This window comes from Mauremys mutica, chromosome 12 (assembly GCF_020497125.1).
Source record: "Mauremys mutica isolate MM-2020 ecotype Southern chromosome 12, ASM2049712v1, whole genome shotgun sequence".
Taxonomy (NCBI): Eukaryota; Metazoa; Chordata; order Testudines; family Geoemydidae; genus Mauremys; species Mauremys mutica.
The window spans coordinates 40,837,181-40,859,819 of record NC_059083.1 but is presented as its reverse complement, the minus strand read 5'-3'; the positions used below and the strand labels follow the sequence as shown (position 1 = coordinate 40,859,819).

At 45.5% G+C, this 22,639-nt stretch overlaps 1 protein-coding gene across 1 annotated transcript; it reads left to right on the top strand.

Annotated features, from left to right (window-relative positions):
* The first annotated feature begins 1,738 nt into the window (after window positions 1-1,738).
* Window positions 1,739-2,860, top strand: LOC123346791 (uncharacterized protein F54H12.2-like). The gene has a single exon (XM_044984250.1). It carries the CDS (start codon window positions 1,739-1,741, stop codon window positions 2,858-2,860), a length of 1,122 nt encoding a protein of 373 aa, XP_044840185.1.
* The last annotated feature ends 19,779 nt before the right edge of the window (window positions 2,861-22,639 follow it).

Genomic DNA, 22,639 nt, shown 5'->3' with positions numbered 1-22,639 from the left:
GACAAGGGGGATCCGGTGGACATAGTGTACTTAGATTTCCAGAAAGCCTTTGACAAGGTCCCTCACCAAAGGCTCTTACGTAAATTAAGCTGTCATGGGATAAAAGGAAAGGTCCTTTCATGGATTGAGAACTGGTTAAAGGACAGGGAACAAAGGGTAGGAATTAATGGTAAATTCTCAGAAATGAGAGGGGTAACTAGTGGTGTTCCCCAAGGGTCAGTCCTAGGACCAATCCTATTCAATTTATTCAGAAATGATCTGGAGAAAGGGGTAAACAGTGAGGTGGCCAAGTTTGCAGATGATACTAAACTACTCAAGATAGTCAAGACCAAAGCAGATTGTGAAGAACTTCAAAAAGATCTCACAAAACTAAGTGATTGGGCAACAAAATGGCAAATGAAATTTAATGTGGATAAATGTAAAGTAATGCACGTTGGAAAAAATAACCCCAACTATACATACAACATGATGGGGGCTAATTTAGTTACAACGAGTCAGGAAAAAGATCTTGGAGTTATCGTGGATAGTTCTCTGAAGATGTCCACGCAGTGTGCAGACGCGGTCAAAAAAGCAAACAGGATGTTAGGAATCATTAAAAAGGGGATAGAGAATAAGACTGAGAATATATTATTGCCCTTATATAAATCCATGGTACGCCCACATCTCGAATACTGTGTACAGATGTTGTCTCCTCACCTCAAAAAAGATATTCTAGCACTAGAAAAGGTTCAGAAAAGAGCAACTAAAATGATTAGGGGTTTAGAGAGGGTCCCATATGAGGAAAGATTAAAGAGGCTAGGACTCTTCAGTTTGGAAAAGAGGAGACTAAGGGGGGACATGATAGAGGTATATAAAATCATGAGTGATGTTGAGAAAGTGGATAAGGAGAAGTTATTTACTTATTCCCATAATACAAGAACTAGGGGTCACCAAATGAAATTAATAGGCAGCAGGTTTAAAACTAATAAAAGGAAGTTCTTCTTCACGCAGCGCACAGTCAACTTGTGGAACTCCTTACCTGAGGAGGTTGTGAAGGCTAGGACTATAACAATGTTTAAAAGGGGATTGGATAAATTCATGGAGGCTAAGTCCATAAATGGCTATTAGCCAGGATGGGTAAGGAATGGTGTCCCTAGCCTCTGTTTGTCAGAGGATGGAGATGGATGACAGGAGAGAGATCACTTGATCATTGCCTGTTAGGTTCACTCCCTCAGGGGCACCTGGCATTGGCCACTGTCGGTAGACAGATACTGGGCTAGATGGACCTTTGGTCTGACCCGGTACGGCCTTTCTTATGTTCTTATGTTCTTATGTTCTTATGTCTAGCACCGTTATAAACAAAATAGGAGCACACATGCCACAGGAAGGTTTCAGTTTAGTGGTGATGAGAAGAAAAAGAGCAGTGTTGAGACAGCCGTTTAAAGGACCTCCTAGGCCCTTTTTTAAAAAAAAAAAGCTGTCAGAAGACGTCTTACCCATAAACCTAAAAGGTGCCCTAAGAAGAGGAAGCATCGCGTCACCCGTGGTAAAAGAGATATATTTTAAAATGGCTTTTATTCATTGTGGCTCTGATGAATGCACCAAATCGGAACTGGATTTATTTCAAATAGCCCCCACACAAACCAGTATCGAGAATAGCTTTTATGTAGAGGTGCCTTCTTTGGCCGCTTTGACGGCGAACGCCCCTCTTGAATTTTTTATTTCGGGACACGGGGATCATTACTTAGACCTTAACAACATGCTACTCTACGTGTGCTGCAAGGTGGTAAAAGAAGATGGGTCAGACATTGATGATGATGCCCGGGTGGCCCTAACAAACTACCCCATTGCCACCCTTTTTAACCAGCTGGATGTTACTTTAGGTGACCGTCTTATCAGTCAGAGCAACAATTGTTACCCTTACAGAGGCTTAATAGAGCTAATTTTGAACTACAGCCATGACACCCTCGCTACGCAGTTTTTGACAGGAGGGTTTCATAAAGACACGGCGGGGGCCCACGAAAACACCCTTTTGGTCGGCGCGGCTAATGAGGGGTTTATGCGCAGGACCAGACTAATGGCCAGCAGCAGGAAGCTGGATTTGTTGGGACCTTTAAACAGCGATTTGTTTTTTCAAGAAAAACTATGGCTGAACGGCATGGATTTAAAAATTAAACTGACGCGTAGCAAAGATGTTTTTTGCCTCATGAGTGGGAATGCCAACCAGAATTATAAAGTTCACATTATTTCAGTGTCCCTGTTTGTAAAACGGGTAAAAGTAACCCCGGGGGTTCATTTGGGGCACGCTGAAGCTCTAATGACCACAAATGCTAAGTACCCGGTAGACCGGGTGGGCATAAAGGTGTTTAGCATTCTCTCCGGCAGTCGTGTTAGTAACCAGGAAAACCTCTTTTTGGGACAGCTACCCAAGCAGCTTATAATCTGTTTTATAGATCACGAAGCCTTCAGCGGCAGCTACATTAAAAACCCTTTTAACTTTAAACATTATAACATTAATTTTGTGGCCTTGTATGTGGATGGCGAACAGGTGCCAGGAAAACCCCTACAACCTGATTTTGAAAATGGAAACTGTGTGAGGGAGTACATGCAGCTTGTGCAGGCTACTGGAAAATATGTAAAAGGCCGCTTGCTCTTAATCAACAGTGATGAATTTGTCCAAGGCTATACACTGTACGCCTTCGATCTGACCCCGGATCAGGAGTGTGCCGATCATTATTCTCTGATTCAAACTGGAAACCTGAGAGCGGAAATTCGGTTTGCATTGGCTTTGCCCTCTACGGTTAACATGATAGTGTATGGGGTTTTTGATAATGTGCTCGAAGTGAATCATAGAAGAAACATCCTGTTTGACTATATGTGATCATGAACACCGTGCAGCTAAGACATATTTTATCAAACAACCCTTCTTTTTTAGATGTTTTTCCTAGCGACTTGCTTCCGAAAGGTTTTGTGTCCGGAAGACCTCTGGGACTTATTGTTAACACTCACCCCCATAACTTACCTGGGGAACATTGGCTGGCCCTTTATTTACCAAAACAGGGTCCTGGTGAGTTTTTTTGGCTCCTACGGATTTTCCCCAGGCAGTAACTTTTTTCCTAAGTCTATTATGACTTTTTTAAACTGTAACTCTAATAACGTTGTGTTTCATCAAAGACAACTACAGGACCCCCTAGCTGTAACCTGTGGTTATCATTGTATTTAAAAAAAACAACAACGTAGTAGGGGTTTATATTTTGATTGCATTTTAAAATTGTACACCGATGATTTACCAGAAAATGACCGCTTGGTGGTGCGATTTGTAAAAGGGAAAAGACCAGACATGCCCAGGCATGTTTCAAACATGTTTCAACATGTCCAAACGTGTTTGTCTTGTCGTGAGTTTAAAGAGGCGCATCAATAAAGCACACCTTGAATTTTATTTACGTCTTTTATTTTACACCATTAACCATTTGATTTTTCGATTTTTAACAGGGACATTTTTAAAAGGGGTGATGCTACTTGTGGCCTTGACAGGATCTAGCCCTGTTTTAAAATGTTCTAAAAATTGTTTATTGGTAACATGCCCTAGGACAGACGTAGGCACGTTCAATTCCACCAAGGCTTTCATAAAAACATTCCACCCTTTAGGAGTCCTTTTGTTAGCGAAAGAATAAGAGCCGGTTATCCCCCTGACTAAATCGAGCATGTGAGACTCCTCAATCACTTTTCCGCGGTACACAAAACTGCCATTATCAGCCCAAGAAGAAACATCTTTAAGTTTATTTAACAATATTTCAGCTTTTTTCTTATAGCAAGGATTTACCCCCTCCAACACCTCCTGAATGACAAAGTCCGATGAACCCCCCCCTGAACTTCAGGAGGTTGAAGTTCCTCTTGCTCTTGCTCTTGCTCGGGGAAAAAGAGGTTTATTTTAGTCTTTTCCGTTTCACCATGCTTGGCCAATACCAGGTATCTTTGCAGAACCCCCTCGTAGAGTTTAGCCTTTTCGTAGTCAGATAAACCGGTTCTTTGAAGAATGTCTTTCATTTCTGAATCCAACTGGTGAGTGGTTGTGGTTCTGATATTTTCTTCACCACTAGAAGCACACTTTATTTGTTCTAAATAATGGCTAGGAACGAGGTACATTTTTTCAGCGTGTTCCATTATCTGTTAATTAAAAGGCTTGACAGTAGAGGGAGTGCAAAGCTCAACAAAGGTCCAATAAAGCCACCGGTCTGTTTTACAATTCGCTTTTTTCTTTTGAGGGATAGCTTTTTATCGCTCAGCTTTTTAATAATTCCCCATTTTCTTTTTAGGATGCTTATTTGTCGGGGTTTCAGAGGAACGTTTCCTTTTAAAGTGTTAAGTGCTATTTCTGAGATGGCCGCTACCAGGTCATCAGAAGCCGAGGAGAAATTAGCCTTCCGTTGCTGCGGCTTGGCTTTGATGAGAAATTTTAAAAGAGCCAGGTTTCTCTGCACGCGGTTAGACATGTTTGTCAGGGGGGTGATCTTTTTTAAAATAGAAGATTGATAAAAATAACTATTTTTATAGGGTTTTTAAAAGGTGTATACACAGGGCCAGTCTGGGGGAAAAAGACCTGTTCTTAACCTGAGGGCTTCAGGCATTGAAGCATTTAAATCCTCCAGCAGATACCTGTAGGGGTTTTTGGTAGCGTTCTCAAAAGCCTCCAAAAAGAATTGTGTTTTACTAGGGTACATTTGCTGGGCCAAAGTGGTGATTTGCAATTTATCGCGTTTTTTTTTAAAAAGAACCATATACTTAGAATTTAAATTAATTGTACGGCTTTTTTTCCCCTGACAAAACACATTTTGCACAATGTACATAATACTTAGGGTTTTTGTGGTGTAAGTATTTTGTAAGGCTTTCTCGATTTCACCGCTTTCAGAAGCAGACTCCATTAGATCATCTATAATAACCATATTCACTTTATTACTAGGAAATACATGTTCATCATTAAAAGTATTAGGTAAACCTTCCAAAAATGTAATACATGGAAATTTTTGCAGCAAATCTTTATAAAATGGTTGCCAACAGCTATAACACCACACAATATTTTCAGGCATACATGATAACAACTTATTACCATTTTCTAACAATTGCTTTATAAAAAATGATTTTCCAGAATTTGAGGGGCCACAAAGCAAACAGGAAAAGGGGTGAACAAACTGAACATGGTTTTTCATAATAATTAATACATATACAGCAAGGTTTTAAAATCCTCCTCTAGGGCTCTTTTGTCGTAAACGACTTTTGGGGTTTTCTTCAGAATTCTTGTTTCTATCATCCAGTGCTTTTTTACCCTTACGATTCCTGTCTGCTCTACCATGATTTCTTTTGGGACCTCTTCCATGGGGTAATCCCAGATGAGTTCTTTTAAGCTTTCAAAATTAATTTTCTTGCTATTCCCTGAGGTCAGTGTGCTTCCAGAGGAGGCCATTTCTTACGAAGGACACGTGTTTTAGGAAGCATGGAAAGGCTGCTGAGAGGAAACATGGACTCCTTCACCACCCCCGTCAGAACTTCGTATTTTGTTTTAGCCCCGAGGTTCTTTGACCATCCACGGAGAAAATGCTACATCAGCGACAGTTCTGAGGAGGAGGAGGGAGTGACCAAGGGGAGACCTTTGGCCCAGCCATTGATGGATACGCTGGAATCCGACCCCGAAACTCTCCTGAGACATTCCAATGAACATGGCGACCTCTCTTTGTCCACCCCCTCAGAGGACTCTTTCCAATTTTTCCACATCCTTCTGGTAGTCTGGAGCCCAAAACCGGACACAGTACTCCAGATGAGGCCTCACCAATGTCGAATAGAGAGGAATGGTCACATCCCTCAATCTGCTGGCAATGCCCCTACTCATACATCCCAAAATGCCTTTAGCCTTCTTGGCAACAAGGACACACTAGCAACAAAAACACATCTCTGTGGTGATCTACTGGTTAGGCTTTGGTGCTCTCACTGCTGCAGCCTGGGTTTGATTCCCAGTCAGGGAGTGAAGTTCTGGGGGGAGGTATAGCTCTATGGTTTGAGCATTGGCCTGCTAAACTCAGCAGTATGAGTTCAATTCTTGAGGGGGCCATTTAGGGAACTGGGGTAAAAATCTGTCCAGTGATTAGTCCTGCTTTGAGCAGGGGGTTGGACTAGATGATCTCCTGAGGTCCCTTCCAACACTGATATTCTATGACTCATGTCCAGCTTCTTGTCCACTGTAACCCCTAGGTTCTTTTCTCCAGAACTGCTGCCTAGCCACTTAGTCCCTAGTCTGTAGCAGTGCATGGGATTCTTCTGTCCTAAGTGCAGGACTCTGCAGTTGTTCTTGCTGAACCTCATCAGGTTTCTTTTGGCCCAATCCTCTAATTTGTCTAGGTCCCTCTGTATCTTATCCCTACCCTCCAGCGTATCTACCACTCCTCCTAGTGTAATGCCATCTGCAAACTTGCTGAGAGTGAAATCCATGCCATCCTTCAGACCGTTAATGAAGATATTGAACAAAAACGGCCCCAGGACTGACCCTTGGGGCACTCTGCTTGAAACCGGCTGCCAACTAGACATTGATCACTACCCACTGAGCCCAACGATCTAGCCAGCTTTCTATCCACCTTACAGTCCATTCATCCAGCCCATGCTTCTTTAACTTACTGGCAAGAATACTATGGGAGACCGTATCAAAAGCTTTGCTAAAGTCAAGGAATAACACATCCACTGCTTTTCCCTCATCCACAGAGCTAGTTATCTCCTCATAGAAGATAATTAGGTTAGTCAGGCATGATTTCCCCTTAGTGAATCCATGCTGACTGTTCCTGATCACTTTCCTCTCCTCTAAGTGCTTCAGAATTGATTTCTTGAGGACCTGCTCCATGATTTTTCCAGGGACTGAGGTGAGACTGACTGGCCTGTAGCTCCCCAGATCCTCCTTCTTAACTTTTTTAAAGATGGGCACTACATTAGCCTTTTTCCAGTCATCTGGGACCTCCCCTGATCACCATGAATTTTCAAAGATAATGGCCAATGGCTCTGCAATCTCATCGGCCAACTCCTTTAGCACCCTCGGATGCAGCGCATCCGGCCCCATGGACTTGTGCTTGTCCAGTTTTTCTAAATAGTCCCAAATCACTTCTTTCTCCACAGAGGGCTGGTCACTTCCTCCCCATACTGTGCTGCCCAGTGCGGCAGTCTGGGAGCTGACCTTATTCATGCAGACAGAGGCAAAAAAAGCATTGAATACATTATTTTTTTCCACATCTTCTGTCACTAGGTTGCCTCCCTCATTCAGTAAGGGGCCCACACTTTCCTTGACTTTCTTCTTGTTGCTAACATACCTGAAGAAACCCTTCTTGTTACTCTTAACATCTCTTGCTAGCTGCAACTCCAAGTGTGATTTAGCCTTCCTGATTTCACTCCTGCATGCCTGAGCAATATTTTTATACTCCTCTCTGGTCATTTGTCCAATCTTCCACTTCTTGTAAACTTCTTTTTTGCATTTAAGATCAGCAAGGAATTTCACTGTTAAGCCAAGCTGGTTGCCTTCCATATTTACTATTCTTCCAACACATCGGGATGTTTTTTTCCTGCAACCTCAATAAGGATTCTTTAAAATATAGCCAGCTCTCCTGGACTCCTTTTCCCCTCATGTTATTCTCCCGGGGATTCTGCCCATCAGTTCCCTGAGGGAGTTAAAGTCTGCTTTTCTGAAGTCCAGGGTCTGTATTCTGCTGCTGTGACGTTATTGATATAAACTGGGACCATATAGAATATGGTTTGCAACCAAGGTCCTGTAGTGGCATCAAATCTTATGTAAACAGGTTCATATAAGGTGTCTAAGACCAGGTTATGGGTTGCTGGTTATGATTATGCTGTCTGTGTGCATGTATCATTTTTAGTTGAAGTTATGAATATTGGCTCTATACTGTCTGTATTTCAAGTTGGTGCTGTGCTTCTGGGAAACATGCCAGACAAGTTGGTGTTAGCTCTGCCTAGCCTGCTTGATGGCCCATTAAGGACCATCAGCTAAACAATTGACCCATGGAGAGAAGGCAGAAATGCCTTGTGACTCAGCAAAGTATGCAGGGACTGGCCCATGTGACTCCAGACTCCATTTTGCTGTAATTTTCCACAGTAAGGACAAAGAGGTTCTTACACCTGGAAAAGCCTATATAAGGCTGAAGCCTCATCTCCATCTGGTCTTCAATCCTGCTTCTTACCTCTGGAGGGACTTTGCTACAAGCTGAAGCTCTGCACAAAGGACTGATGACCCATCCCAGCGGGGGATGTTCTCCAGAGACTTGATTTGAACCTGCAGTTTATTCCATCACTGCTACAAGCCTGAACTAAGAACTTTGCCATTACTGTATGTAATTGATTCCAGTTAACCAATTCTAGCTCTCATCGCTACCTTTTTCCCTTTATGAATAAACCTTTAGATTTTAGATTCTAAAGGATTGGCAACAGCGTGATTTGTGGGTAAGATCTGATGTGTATATTGACCTGGGTCTGGGGCTTGATTCTTTGGGATCGAGAGAACCTTTTTCTTTTATTGGGGTATTGGTTTTCATAACCATTCATCCCCAGGATGAGTGGCACTGGTGGTGATACCCGAAATTGCTTGTGTGACTTATAGTTAGCCAGTGGGGTGAGACCAAAGTCCTTTTTGTCTGGCTGGTTTGGTTTGCCTTAGAGGTGGAAAAACTCCAACCTAGGGCTGTGACTGCCCTGTTTGAGCAATTGGTCCTGATTTGGCACTCTCACTTGGGTCCCACCAGAACCGCATCGTCACAGCTACTCTCCCTTCTTCCTTGTGTCAGGATCCTGAACTTGACCATCTCATGGTCACTGCCGCCCAGGTTCCCATCCACTTTTGCTTCCCCTACTAATTCTTCCTGCTTTGTGAGCAGCAGGTCAAGAAGAGCTCTGCCCCTAGTTGGTTCCTCCAGCACTTGCACCAGGAAATTGTCCCCTACACTTTCCAAAAAACTTCCTGGATTGCCTGTGCACAGCTGTATTGCTCTCCCAGCAGATATCTTTACTTGGTCTGTAAAGTGACAGGGGTTAACGTCACACACTCAGCATCAGCATCTCAGCACACAGGTGAGTCGTACTGGTGTCTGGTTGTGTTACAGCAGAGGGGATTGTGATAGGGCAAGGCCAGATGGCTACAGTAAAGTAGTAAGGAACAGATATGTTAGCCCTAGGCTAAACAAATCCCTAGTACCATGGTAACCAAACGGCAGTTGCTCCAGGTTAATCAAGACTCCTGGGGCCAATTAAGAGCTTTCTAGAAGGCAGTGGAGATAGCTACATTGATTGGGCCACCTGAAGCCAATCAAGGGCTGGCTGGAACTAGTTAAAAGACTCCCAGTTAGTCAGTGAGTGGTGTGTGTGAGGAGCTGGGAACAAGAGGCACGAGGAGCTGGGAACAAGAGGCACAAGGAGCTGAGAGTGAGAGGGTTTGCTGCTGGAGGACTAAGGAGTACAAGCATTATCAGACACTAGGAGGAAAGTCCTGTGGTGAGGATAAAGAAGGCGTTTGGAGGAGGCCATGGGGAAGTAGCCCAGGGAGTTGTAGCTGTCATGCAGCTCTTCCAGGAGGCACTATAGACAGCTGCAGTCCACAGGGCCCTGGGCTGGAACCCGGAGTAGAGGGTGGGCCCGGTTCCCCCCAAACCTCCCAACTCCTGATCAGACACAGGCGAAGTTGACCCAGACTGTGGGTTCCACCAGAGGGGAAGATCACTGAGGTGAGCAAATCTGCCAATAAGCGCAGGACCCACCAAGGTAGAGGAGGAGCTTTGTCACAGGATACAGAGAGAGAAACACAAAGGTAAGTGAATGTTTGTGAGGCTCTCATGACTACCATAGTGTGTGTGGCTGATAAATCATTTGCACCCTTTGCTAAATCAGCTGCGTCACTAGGAGTGTGTACAATGAAACTCTTTTAATTCTGCAAAGCCAATCTGCTTCCAGCCTCACCTGTCTGACCTCAGCACGACACTCTCCCAGCTCAGGGTCACCAGCTCCCTCCCCAGAGACAGCACCAAGGGGATGAGCTGCTGAGCAGGACAGCCAAAGGGGGGTGGGGCAAGTGGAGCAATTTGCTCCAGGCCTCAGAATGTCTGTGGCTCCCCCGGTACCTCAGCATGCCATGTCAAGGAGTGGCCTTGGACAGCACTGCAGTGGCGTGTAGCTCCGCGGGACCTGAGCTCCTCCCCGCTCAGAGCTGTGTGTAAAGGGGGCGGGTCTGGTGGGCCGAGCAGCAGGAGCTCAGGTCACGCTGGAGCCACGCCGCTGCAGCGCTGTCCAGGGCCGCTCCTGGACGCGGCTCACTGAGGTTCCAGGAGAGCAGAGAAGTGGGGGGAAGTGGCATGGTAAGCCCCTCTGAGCTGGACACCCCCCTGACACCATTCTCCGCACAGCCCTGACCCCAAGCTCTGAGCCCAGCCCCGCTGAGCCAGACACCCCTGTTATATCCTTGGGGGCAGCCGGTTTATGAAGAAATCACTTGAGACCAGAGAGCAGACAGCTAACAAAACTACCATTTTATTATTTACAGACACAGAGCTCACCCAACCGGCTGAAGCCGGCTGGGCTATCCCCTAATAATCTAACTCAGTTGCCATAGGAACAAAAACCATGACAACCAAATACACAACATATTCCTCCCCCTCTAATAAGAACATCCCCTAAATAAAACACACACTAGACTGGAGAAAGAGGGTAGACTGCCTCCATTCCCGGCTAAACCCTGGGGATTATTTTGCCCCATAACTGTGGGTTCGCCCTAGCTAAAGATCCAGCCGATGAGGAGGCCTTCTGTCTCTAGGTGGATTACGGCGAACTTCTGGTGTTGTTGCACCCGAAAGTACCAGGGGCTCAGGGTCCGCAGCACGAACAGGTGAGGAGGTGGTATCAGCTCGTGCTGGGCAAAGGGGTATCTCAGCTGCCGGCAGTAATGGAGGAGAACAGTCAGGAACAGGTAATTCATGATTTGGTGTCTCACCAGAAGAAGTGAAGTCAGACCCCTCAACTGTAGATGTGTCCTGAGGACTGGCATGACCTGGCAACAGCTGATCTACATGTCGCCGCCAGGTAAAATTCTCTGCAGTCCGGACTGTGTAGGAAACAGGTCCTGTTTGAGTGATGATTGTGGCAGGGACCCATTTAGCTCTGGAAGTATAATTCCGAGCCAAAACTGGCTGTCCTGGTCTAAAGGTTCGGTCTTTTGCTCTGGGTGCCCGTCTGATGACTTGATATTGCTGCTGATGTTGCACAATTCGTCGGGGTTCAGAACATTTCAGCAGATCAAAGCAAGTGCGCAGCTGTCGTCCCATCATTAGAAAGGCCGGGGATGCCTGGGTCGTAGCATGAGGTGTGTTTCAGTAGGAAAGTAAGAAGGTATCCAGACGCTTTTGAATGGAGTGTTGTCCCCTTGCTGATTTCAAAGCGTTTTTCATTGTCTGCACAAATCTTTCAGCTAATCCATTGGTGGATGGATGATATGGTGCTGACGTGATGTGGTGTATCCCATTTGCCTTCATAAAATTTTAAAACTCCTGAGAGACGAACTGTGGTCTGTTGTCGCTCACAAGTTGTTCTGGCAGACCAAAACAACTAAAGAGTCCTCATAGTTTTTGGACAGTACTCTCTGCAGTAGTGGACTGCATTATAGAGACTTCTGGCCATTTAGAATGGGCATCTACTGCCACCAAGAACATGCTTCCTTCAAGGGGGCCAGCAAAGTCAACGTGAATATGTTGCCACGGGTTTTCAGGCCAGTCCCATGGGTGTAGGGGTGCCCACTAGGGTGCATTCCTCACACCCTGACATGACATACAAGCTTTTGCCTTCTCTTCAATAGCACTGTCCAATCCAGGCCACCAAAAATAGCTTTGTGCAATTTCCTTCATGCGCACTATTCCACAGTGACCAGAATGTAGCTGTTCTAACATCTGTGATCTCAGTGGTGGTGGAATAATGACACGTCTCCCCCACAACAACCAACCAGATTGGACAGATAACTCCGTCCTCCTGGACATGTAGGTAACAAGGTCAGGTGAAACCGGAGAGGTTTGTCGAGATTTTCCATGCATCACCAGGTCCATAACTTGGGACAATACTGGGTCAACGCGAGTTGCCTTCTTTATCTGAGTAGCAGTGATGGGTGTATTCTCTACCTGTTCAAAGTAGAAGATTTCCTTTTGGGCACTATCTTGATGTTTGACCGGCAAAGGGAACCTTGAGAGGCCATCTGCATTGCCGTGCAGAGTGGATTTCCGATATTTGATGTCATATGTGTGTGCTGAAAGTAACAATGCCCAACGTTGCATACGACTAGCAGCTAATGGGGGAATGCCTGTGTAGGGTCCAAAAATTGACGTCAGAAGTCGATGGTCTGTGAGAAGAGTAAACTTTCGCCCAAACAGGTACTGATGAAACTTCCAAATTCCAAAAACAATTCCTATTGCCTCACGTTCGATTTGGGAGTAGTTAGTTTCTACTTTGCTTAAAGTGCGTGAAGCAAAAGCAATAGGGAGTCGAAGTCTGCTTTTCTGAAGTCCAGGGTCTCTGTTCTACTGCTCTCCTTTCTTTCTTAATCCAATTTCTAAATTTGGATAAAATTCGGGTAAATTATATGAAATGAATTAACTGGAGAAGGTCCAAACTAGTTGCGCATGAAACGTTTGGAAACAACGCTAATGCCTGATGTTAAAACTCTGAATCTCTGAAGAAATTTCTGTGGCATTCGAATCGCTGTCATATTTGAGACTTAAATCCATTGCTACTTTTTGAAGATTTGTAGTGTCCTTTTAACAAGCGAATCACCCAAAAGAAAATCGAAATCAGAAGATATCTCATTTGAAGTTTCATATCTCCAATTTAACTCAACTATTATGGTGTCAAATGTGGTTTTTATTTGTACTTTGAAAGGTTGTTCAGCTGATAAATTAGATGATTTGTCTGCACACTCATAAAGTTGCTGCCTTTTTACTTTTCACTTTTGGGATTCAATAAATTCTGCTGGTATTTCTATATTTTCAGCCTTTTTTTACAATCAGTAAAAATATTGACCATATTGTTATCGCTTTCACGCACATCTTGTAAAATATTTTGTAATCCGTTGATCATTTTACAAGCCTGAGAAACAGTGATGCCTTTTGCTTGTAGGGCTTTATTCACTCTGTCAATATGAGTTAGGATATTGCGCCATATGGGTAATGTGCACAAAAGTTCATAATTAATTTTTTTAAGAAGGTTATCAGTTGTTGATACTGCTTCTGGACATTTCGATGCAACAGCGACATTTTTAGAGCCTTGGTCACTTCTGTAATCTGTGAATTTAAGGATTCAGTTGCATTAGCTCTTGATGACCATCTAGTATAAGCATGACCTTTTAGCGATACTTTTAACATACCCATTAAAATATCCCAGCAACTGATTGAATGAGAAAAACATATGTACAACTTTTGTACAGTGGCAAAGAATGAAACCACAGTAGGATTTATGGAAGCCGCACATACTCCAACTAAATTCAGACAGTGGGCTGAACATGGTACAAAATTCACTAATCTATTTTTTTGCAAAATGACAGCTTTGACGCCTTTGTACACATCTGACATATTTGCACCATTATCATAGCCTTGGCCTCTTGTGTTTTGAAAATCAAGCCCATCATTTTCGAGCTTCTTTATTATTTCTTCGGCTAATCCACTTCCTGTTTTTTCTTTGGGTTCAATGAAGTCTATGAAACTTTCTTCTATAGATACAATTCCATTATCGATTCTCACGTATCTCACAATCTGGGACATCTGCTCTCGATGAGATATGTCTGATGTGCAGTCCAGAAGGATAGAATAATATTTAGCTTTTTTAAATTTTGGATATAATTTCATTACGAACTTGGTTTGCTAGTAAGCCAATAAATTTGTTTTGTATAGCCAGTGAAAAATGACTCACTGAACCTTTTTTGTGAGTTACGATATGCTGTTTTAGTTGAACATCATAATGATTTATAAATTCCAATAGATTAAGAAATATTCCCGAATTAGAGTTTTCTATACTGCTACATGATCCTCTAAGTGGTAAATTGTTTTTGGCGCAAAACATCACGGCATCAATAATTATTTTTAGAATTTGTCTCCATTTTTGTTTATCAGTTTCAATAGCTTTTTGTAGTGCATCATCGACACATTCTCCGCTTAGTAATATCTTTTGTAAGGATTTCCATTTACAGAAATTTTCATGATGATTGGTTGAATTTTCATGTTCCACAACACGGTTTAAATTTTTCCAATAATTAAATTCTACTTTCTGATTTGCAATATTAAGTTTGGTAAAGCGCTGATCGAACAACATGCATGGAAAATAAAAAAATAGACTTACTGGTTTCTGAGTAAATAAGTCAATGATGCTCTACAGTTTCACCATTAAAAAGCTTTTTAAAAAACCAGTCTCCTGAAAATTTTCTTCCATCTGCAGATTTTCCCTGGTCAGGTCCATGTTCAATAAGGTGGCATCTTATTTCATCATGTATACAGGGCCAAGATGGTGAATAGTTAAAATTGATTTCACTTATTTGCCTTGCAGAGGAATTATGTTGCTAATTGCAGCCGTTCACATTAGTTTTAGTCATGATATCGAAGGTGTCGATACCTCATCATTGTCAGTAATAGATACTGGTGTCGATGCCTCATCATTGTCAGTAATCAATACTGAAGGTGAAGTTGTAACCTAACGATCCAATTGCTGGTTGATAGCAACAATAATTTCTGAAGTTGTATAATTCTCATTGTTACTATTAGATAGGGGTGCCGAACTTATGACGTCAGAGATGTCTGTTGGCATATTCCCATCGTTTGATGCATTTTTCACTAGCCATTTCCCCATTGTCATTGACAATTTTTCATTTTCTACTGTAGCATGTTTTCGTCATTTATGGTTGTCAAGGTGTCTCCCCCACTCTGAACTTTAGGGTACAGATGTGGGGACCTGCATGAAAATAACCCCTAAACTTATTTATCAGCCTAGGTTACAGTAGTTGCCACCACCGAATGCTTTAAACAAAAAAAAAAGGGAAAGGACCATTTGGAGTTCCTCTTCCCCCAAAATATCTCCCTCCCAAGTCACTATAACCCTTCCCTGGGTAGACTTGAGATACTTCTTCACCAGTTCCCTGGTGAACACTGATCCAAACCCCTTGGATCTTAAAACAAAGAAAAATCAATCAGGTTCTTAAAAGAAGAATTTTATTAAAAAGAAAAGGTAAAAATCCTCTCTGTAAAATCAGGATGGACCTTAACTTTACCAGATAATCAGATTCAAAGAGCCCAGAGGAACCCCCTCTGCCCTTAGGTTTCAAGTTACAGCAACCAGAGGTAAACCCTCTAGCAAAAAGGAACATTTACAAGTTGAGAAAACAAAGATAAAACTAGCACGTCTTCCCTGGCTACTACTTACAAGTTTGAAATATGAAAGACTCGTGCAGAAAGATTTGGAGAACATGGATTGATGTCTGGTCCCTCTTAGTCCCAAGAGCGAACACACCCAAAACAAAGAGTACACAAACAGAAGCCTTCCCGCCAAGATTTGAAAGTATCTTGTTCCCTTATTGGTCTTTTGGGTCAGGTGTCAGCCAGGTTATGTGAGCTTCTTAACCATTTTGAGGTAAAAGAGGAATCAACCCTTAACTGTCTGTTTATGACAATGGTACTCTGCCCCACTCGGACATTTAGAATTCATAATATTCATAATGCAGGGTCTTGTTCAGTAGACTGGAATAAAAATTTAAAATACATAAATGTATTAAATTTGTCTAAACATTAAACAACATTAATATATTATAGAGACTGCAGATTCCCAATCTGTGATCTCCATAAGAAATAAGGAATGATAAACAAAGGCACTCACCATTTGGTGAGTCTTAAGCGGATCCGATAAGTCCTAATATATAATAAGCGTGTGCTCACTGGGAATACTAGAACTTGATTACTCGAATGACGGTTGTTGTGTCTGCAGACAAATGCACTAACACAGACCTGCAAAACTCGTAAAGCGGTGAGGGCCATAGTACTCCAAAGAAAACAGCTGAGGGCCGAAACCCCCGGCCTCTCTGAAACACCCCCTCCAGCGCCGCCCAGCCCCCTGAAACACCCCCCCAGCACCACCTGGCCCTGCGGAAACAACCCACCCCCAGTGCCGCCCGCCCCATGAAAACAAACCCTCCTTCCCCAGCACCGGCCTGTCGAATCAGCTGTGGGACGAAAAGGAAGGGGGGAAGAAACGGCACACATAGGGTGACCAAATCACAGCAGTAAAATAGGATCTGCCCCCTCCCCGCTCGGCCCAACCATCACACCCCTCTTCACCCCCTAGACCCCTGCTGGCTTGCTGCGTCCCTCCTACTCAGTCCCCCACCCACCACTCGCCTCCTTTCACCTTCTCCCTCCCTGCCAGAAACCCCCATGCCTGCCCCTAGAACTCCTGCTGGCTCACTGCTCGCCTCTTTGCCCACCCGCTGCTTGCCCACCCGCTCATCTCCAACTTGCCACTTGCCGTCCTCGCCTCTCCCTCCGCAAGTATAAAGCCTCATTCAAAGATCCAGGGGTCACTATATTACTGCACACAGCAGTCAATCAATGCAGTTGTAGATAAATCTCTGCATTATGCATTTTTGTATAACTTTTATATGACTTTGTATTGACCCTTGGGAATATGTTATAGCGGGCCCCTAAGGTAGTATAATTAAGGTAAAAGAAAAATGTCTTTTTGCTAGATGTAGAATAAGATCTCCCCCCCCCCCCAGTTTGTAATCAATTGCCCTGTTGAATGAACGAGGTGTGAATGAGGAAGGCGTGGAAGGCAGCACCTCCAGTCAGCTGCAACCCTTGGAGGGACTGGGAGCCAGACCAAGGACAGGCAAACTTGTCAAGTGGGCTGACTAGAGAAGAGCAGACATACTGATGGCCTCTGGGGTTAGAAGCAAGCGCCTTCCTTTGGGAACACCCTCTTTGCAGCATTGGGACAACTCCCAGCCCAGAAAAAAGCAGCAAAAAGGACCAATGGACACAGTCCCAGATTTTGAATCTGGGAGATTTGCCCCTCTCCATCCACCGACTTGCTGCTCGCCTCCTCACCGCTCCTCCAAGTATCAGGGGTGGCAGGTTTGTAGAAATTTTGGTGGTGCCCGGAATGCTTGGAGCCCGCCCCCCGAGACTCTTGCCTCCCACCTGCCTAAGGGTCTGTGAGGGAGTTTTGGTGGGGGGAAGAGGTCTGGGGTGCAGGCGCTGGGTTGGGGCAGGGGATTGGGGTGTAGGATGGTTGAAAGTTTGGGCTCTGGGATGGAGTCTGGGGTACAGGCTCTGGGATGGAGTTTGGGTGCTGGATGGAGGCTCTGGGACAGAGTTTAGGGGCCGGAAAGGGGGTGTGGGCTCTTGGAGGGGGTGGTGGGTGCTGGGCGGGGGAGAGAACTGCCATCACATGTGGCTTCCTTCCTCCCCTGCTGCTCCTCACCATAGCCTCACTGGGGGTGGGGGACGGGGCTGCCCCATGCACAGTTTGCAGGAGTGGTGGATGGGGGGTGGATCACAGGGTCAAACACTCACTGAAGCCACAGCAGCTGCTCAGGTGAGTGAGGTACACTGCAGATGATCCTGTCTCCCTCCGGAAGCCCCCCTGGCATCTCCTCCAGGTGGGTGCCGGGGAAGGGGAGGGCTGTAAAGCACGTGTGTGCCTCCTCCACCCTCCCCCACCTAATGTGAAGCAGCCGGCTGCCTCGGGCCCACTGCCGGCTTCTCTTGTTGCCATAGAGGCAGCAGCATCTGGGAGAGCTGCGCACAGTTTTCGTTCTGGCAGGGACGCTCCAGGGTTTTTCTGTGCCCTCAGCTTTGTGCACCTGAGGCAAGTGCCTCACTCGCTCCGCCCTTGTTACGGCACTGCCTGGAACACTGGACATTCCAGAACTTCAGGAACAGGATGAACCTGTCTTCACTGGTGTGACGCTGGCCCCACTGTCATGATTTTGCCAGCGCCACTCATTTGAAGTCACGCTGTACAGAGGACACCATTTTGCAGACTGTGCCACCCTGCCCCGCCCAGTGTGTCCAAGGTAATGCCGGCAGAAGCAGCATGGCAAGCTCTGCAAAATGGTGTCCTCCATAATGATACCGGACAAAAGCATGTATGGTACTAGACAGGGGCAAACCTTTCCAAAACCAGCATTGTCCAACTTAAACCAAATGGCCTGCCTAGAGACGATCCTTAAATACATTTTAAAATCCATTTAGTTAAACTTGTGTGAAAGGATGTGTGGACACTCTTGTTTCAGTTTGAACAAGGCTTATTTCAGTTCATCTCAAGTCAATTAGGAATCAAGTTAATGTAAACCTCCATAAGGTGTATTTAAAATGAAATAAGAGGAGCATCCACACAGGGGTTTTCTCTGGTTTAACTATATTGGTTTAAAAAACAATTTCAGGCCATGTCTACACTGGCAAGTTAAAGTGCTCTAACTTGCTGGTTCAGGGGTGTGAAAAATTAATCCCCCTGAGTGCAGCAAGTTTGAGCGCTTTAAAGCAGTAGTATGGACAATCTCTGAGCGACTCCCCTCCTGGAGGTGGATTACCCAGAGCACTGGGAAAACTCTCTCCCAGCTATCAAGTGCGACCACACTTGCACATCAAAGCACTTATCGTGGTTCAGAGTGGTTTATTTTGGTGTAGCTTAAGCAAGTGAGGCCATGTCTACATGTGCAGATGTAAAGCAACGAGAGTTAAACCACCCCTCAGAGAGTGCTCCAAGGAAAGCTCTGGCAGCTGGCGTGAACGCACTTGTGGCACTTGCAGTGGCATTTGGAGGGGTACATTCTGGGCAGCTATTCCACAGGGCACCTCTTCCACTTCTGCCACTGAAGCTTGTGGGAAGGCGGGGAGGGGGGATCGCGAGGCATCCTGAGTCCTGTCCTAATGCCTCATCATGCATCTCTTTGCAACCCAGCAGTCCCTTTGCTTCCATCCACACTTGGTGCCATCTTTCAATTGTTTTTGTACTGTGCGCTCTGTCTGCCTCTTCGGTCTGCAGGAATCCTGAACTGTTGAGAAATGTGCTGATGGGTCTCACTAACACATCACAAATGGCAGTCCAGTTACTCCTTAAACTATAGACGAGGAGTCTGATGATGATATCGCCACGCGTACTAGCTACCACGTAAGATTATCTGTGGCATTCACGGATGTGCTGACCAGTAAGGAATTCAACTTTTGGGCTTGGGAAACAAGTACTGAGTGGTGGGATCACATCGTCATGCAAGTCTGGGATGATGAGCGGTGGCTGCAGAACTTTTGGATGAGGAAAGCCACTCTCATGGGACTGTGTGCTGAGCTCACCCCCACCCTACGGTGCAAGAACACAAGAATGAGAGCTGCCCTGACGGTGGAGAAGCAGGTGGCAATCGTACTGTGGAAATGGCTACTCCAGACAGCTACTGATCAGTCGCTAACCAGTTCAGAGTGGGCAAGTCAACTATTGGACACATGTTGATGGAAGTGTGCAGGGCCATTAATCACATCCTGCTCAGAAAAAAAACATTGCTCTGGGCATTGTGGATGGCTTTGCACAAATGGGTTTCCGTAACTGCAGAAGGGTGATACATGGCATGCATATTCCAATTTTGGCACCAGACCACCTAGCATCTGAGTACATTCACCGGAAGGGGTATTTCTCGATGGTTCTCCAGGCGCTTGTGGATCACCATGGGCATTTCATGGCGATTAATGCTGGTTGGTGTTGACAGGTGCATGATGCACATATCTTTCAGAACACAGGCCTGTTCAGGAAGCCACAAGTGGGGACATTTTTCCCATACCAGAAGATCACCACAGGGGAAGATGAAATGACCATTGTGATCCTGGGAGATCCCGCCTACCCCTTGATGCCGTGGGTCATGAAGCCTTGACAGCAGCAAGAAGTGGTTCAACAACAGTTTGAGCAGGTGTCGAGTGTCCCTTTGGCCGTTTAAAGGCCTGCTGGCAATGTCTGTATGGGAAGCTGGACTTGGCCGATGACCACATCCCTATGGTTATAGCCATGTGATGTACCCTGCATAATATTTGTGAAGGGAAGGGTGAAAGTTTCACTCTGACCTGGAGCGCTGGGTCTCAGTGGCTGGAGGCTGAATTTGAGCAGCCAGGGCTGGTGCAACCATTTAGGCAAACTAGGCGGCTGCCTAGGGCGCCTAGTTGTTGGGGGCGCCTAAAAGCTCGCTCAGGCGAGGAGGTGGAGTGGAGATGAGCTGGGGTGGGGGAGAGGGGGGAAGGGCACGGGTTGGGCCACCTGCAGTAACGGGGCGGGGGCACACAGGGGAACCGCTCCCCTCCCCAGATCACCTCCACTCTGCCTCCTCCGCTGAGCACACAACCCCCGCTCTAATTCTTCTCTGCAAGCCTGGAAGAGTGGAGAATTAGAGCAATGCCTGCATGCTCAGCGGAGAAGGTGGAGCCGAGGTGAGCTGGGGCAGGCTCCCCAGGCAGGGTTAGCTGCCTATTTTCACTTAATGCAATTGTGACGTTGCACTTCATATACTTTATGAAAATATGGTTATGAACATGAATATAACATAACTGAAATATGCTTTATTCTAAATGCCCCATGTAACATACCATTAGAAAGGTGATAATCTATTCTATTGGCAGTGACATGGGGGCACAAGGGAAAGAGTTTTGGGACACAGGCTGCAGGGAGTGCAGTGCGGAACTCCTCCGTATGCAGTTCTACAAGCACCTGCATCAAGTCCGTTTGCCGCTCCATGATGTTTAGGAGCCGCTCTGTGTTCTCCTTCCGTTCCCTCATCTTTCTGTCACACCACTCCTGCAGTTTTCTGTTCTCAGCAACGGTCTGCTGCATAACTTCATGCAGCAGGTCCTCTTTACTTTGTCGAGGCCACTTCCTGAGTCTGTGCAGCTGTTCAGCTGGTGATAACAAGGACGACTGGGATACCAAGGTTGCCTCTGTGAAGGCAAAATGTAACATTTTACAGAGGCATCATTGTTAACACTAGACAGAGCAATGATACAGCTGGACTTAAACACAAGCACAACTCACATACCTATCACAACTGTCTGTCCCAAGGCAAGAGAACATAAGCAACAAGACCCCCAAAGTGTGAGTAATCTCAGGGGCCAGGGGAACTCATTGCTAAGGGACCGTGTGTAATGGGGAGAGCTAACACTGCAGGGGGGCCTTATACTCAATACTATCCACACATTTTCCACAGGCTGTGTTCATCACTCAAGATATCTCGCTGCTGAGGGTGAGCAGGGAAGCAAATCAGAGGTTTCTGCAAGTCTGCGGATTCCGCCGTGGCCCTTATGCGGCTTCCCTTTGTGCAGCAATGGTCCCACCACCCTGATGGCACAATGGTGTGGGAATGTTACCCTTAATGGGACAATGAACACAGCAGCGTTGTCAAGGAACCTACAGAATCGAATTGCCCGGTATCTGCATGAGACCTTTGATGAGATCTGTGAGGCCGATTGCCAAGATGTGAGAGATGCATCAATGCCCTGTTCTGCTTCTAGGCACCGCACAGACCCAAGCCTGCTTTCTGCAACTCTCCTCACTCCACCATCCTGTCCCCAGCAAGTCACTTCCCAAAAGCAAAGGTGCTTACCAGGTGCCTCCTCTGATCTTTGTGATTCCCCAAGTTCCAGCTGATGCAGCTGGGTAGCGTCCTCCGGGCTTGAAAACAGCTTCTGTATGCATGCATCTATGAATGCCGAGTCATCCTCTGTCTCTGGACTCCCCTCCTCCTCAGCACCCTCACTCCCAATTTCCTCCTCCTGGCTCGTTTCACTCTGGGCTGGCATGGCCTGTGAAGTGTCCATGGTGCTCCTTGGAGTGGAGGTGGGTGTGATGGGTTGGGTCACAGAGATCCCCTTGGGACTGTCATCTGGTGTGCTGAAATCACCCTAGCCCATTTTCCCTGCCAGCCTTGGCCCCCCAGAACCCCATCTAGTTGAGCCAGACATGCTAGCCTGACCAACACAGACCCAAGCTTATACAGGGCAAATTCATAAACTGTCCGCTCTCTATAACACTCTGAGAGATGTGCACAGCTGTTTGCTCCCCCAGGAATTAATCACTTTTAATAAATTAATTACTCTGGATTTATTAATAGACAAAAGTCATTTTATTAAGTATAAGAAGTAAGATTCAAGTGGTTTCAAGTAATAGCAGACAGAGCAAGGAAGGTCACAAAAGTAAAATAAAACAAAACGCAAGTCTAAGCCCAATACACTAAGAAACAGATTACAAGTAATATCTCACCCTCAAAGATATTCCAATAAGCATACTTCACAGACAGGATTCTTTCCTAGCCTGGGCCCAGCAATCTTGCTTTTCAGACCAAAGCTGTAGTTTATGGCCTGGGTCCAGCAATCTTGAGCCAGCTGAAGACAAACTGGAGGGTTTCCAGGGCCTTTTATATTCTCTGCCTTGTGGGAGGAAACCCCTTTGCAAGATTACAGCAGCTAGATGGAGTTTGGAGCCACATGGGCAAGTCACATGTCCATGAATGATTCAGCTTTCTGCAGGCTGATGCCATTGTTTACATGTTAGCTTAGCACATGTGGATTGGTGTCTCCCACAGTCCATT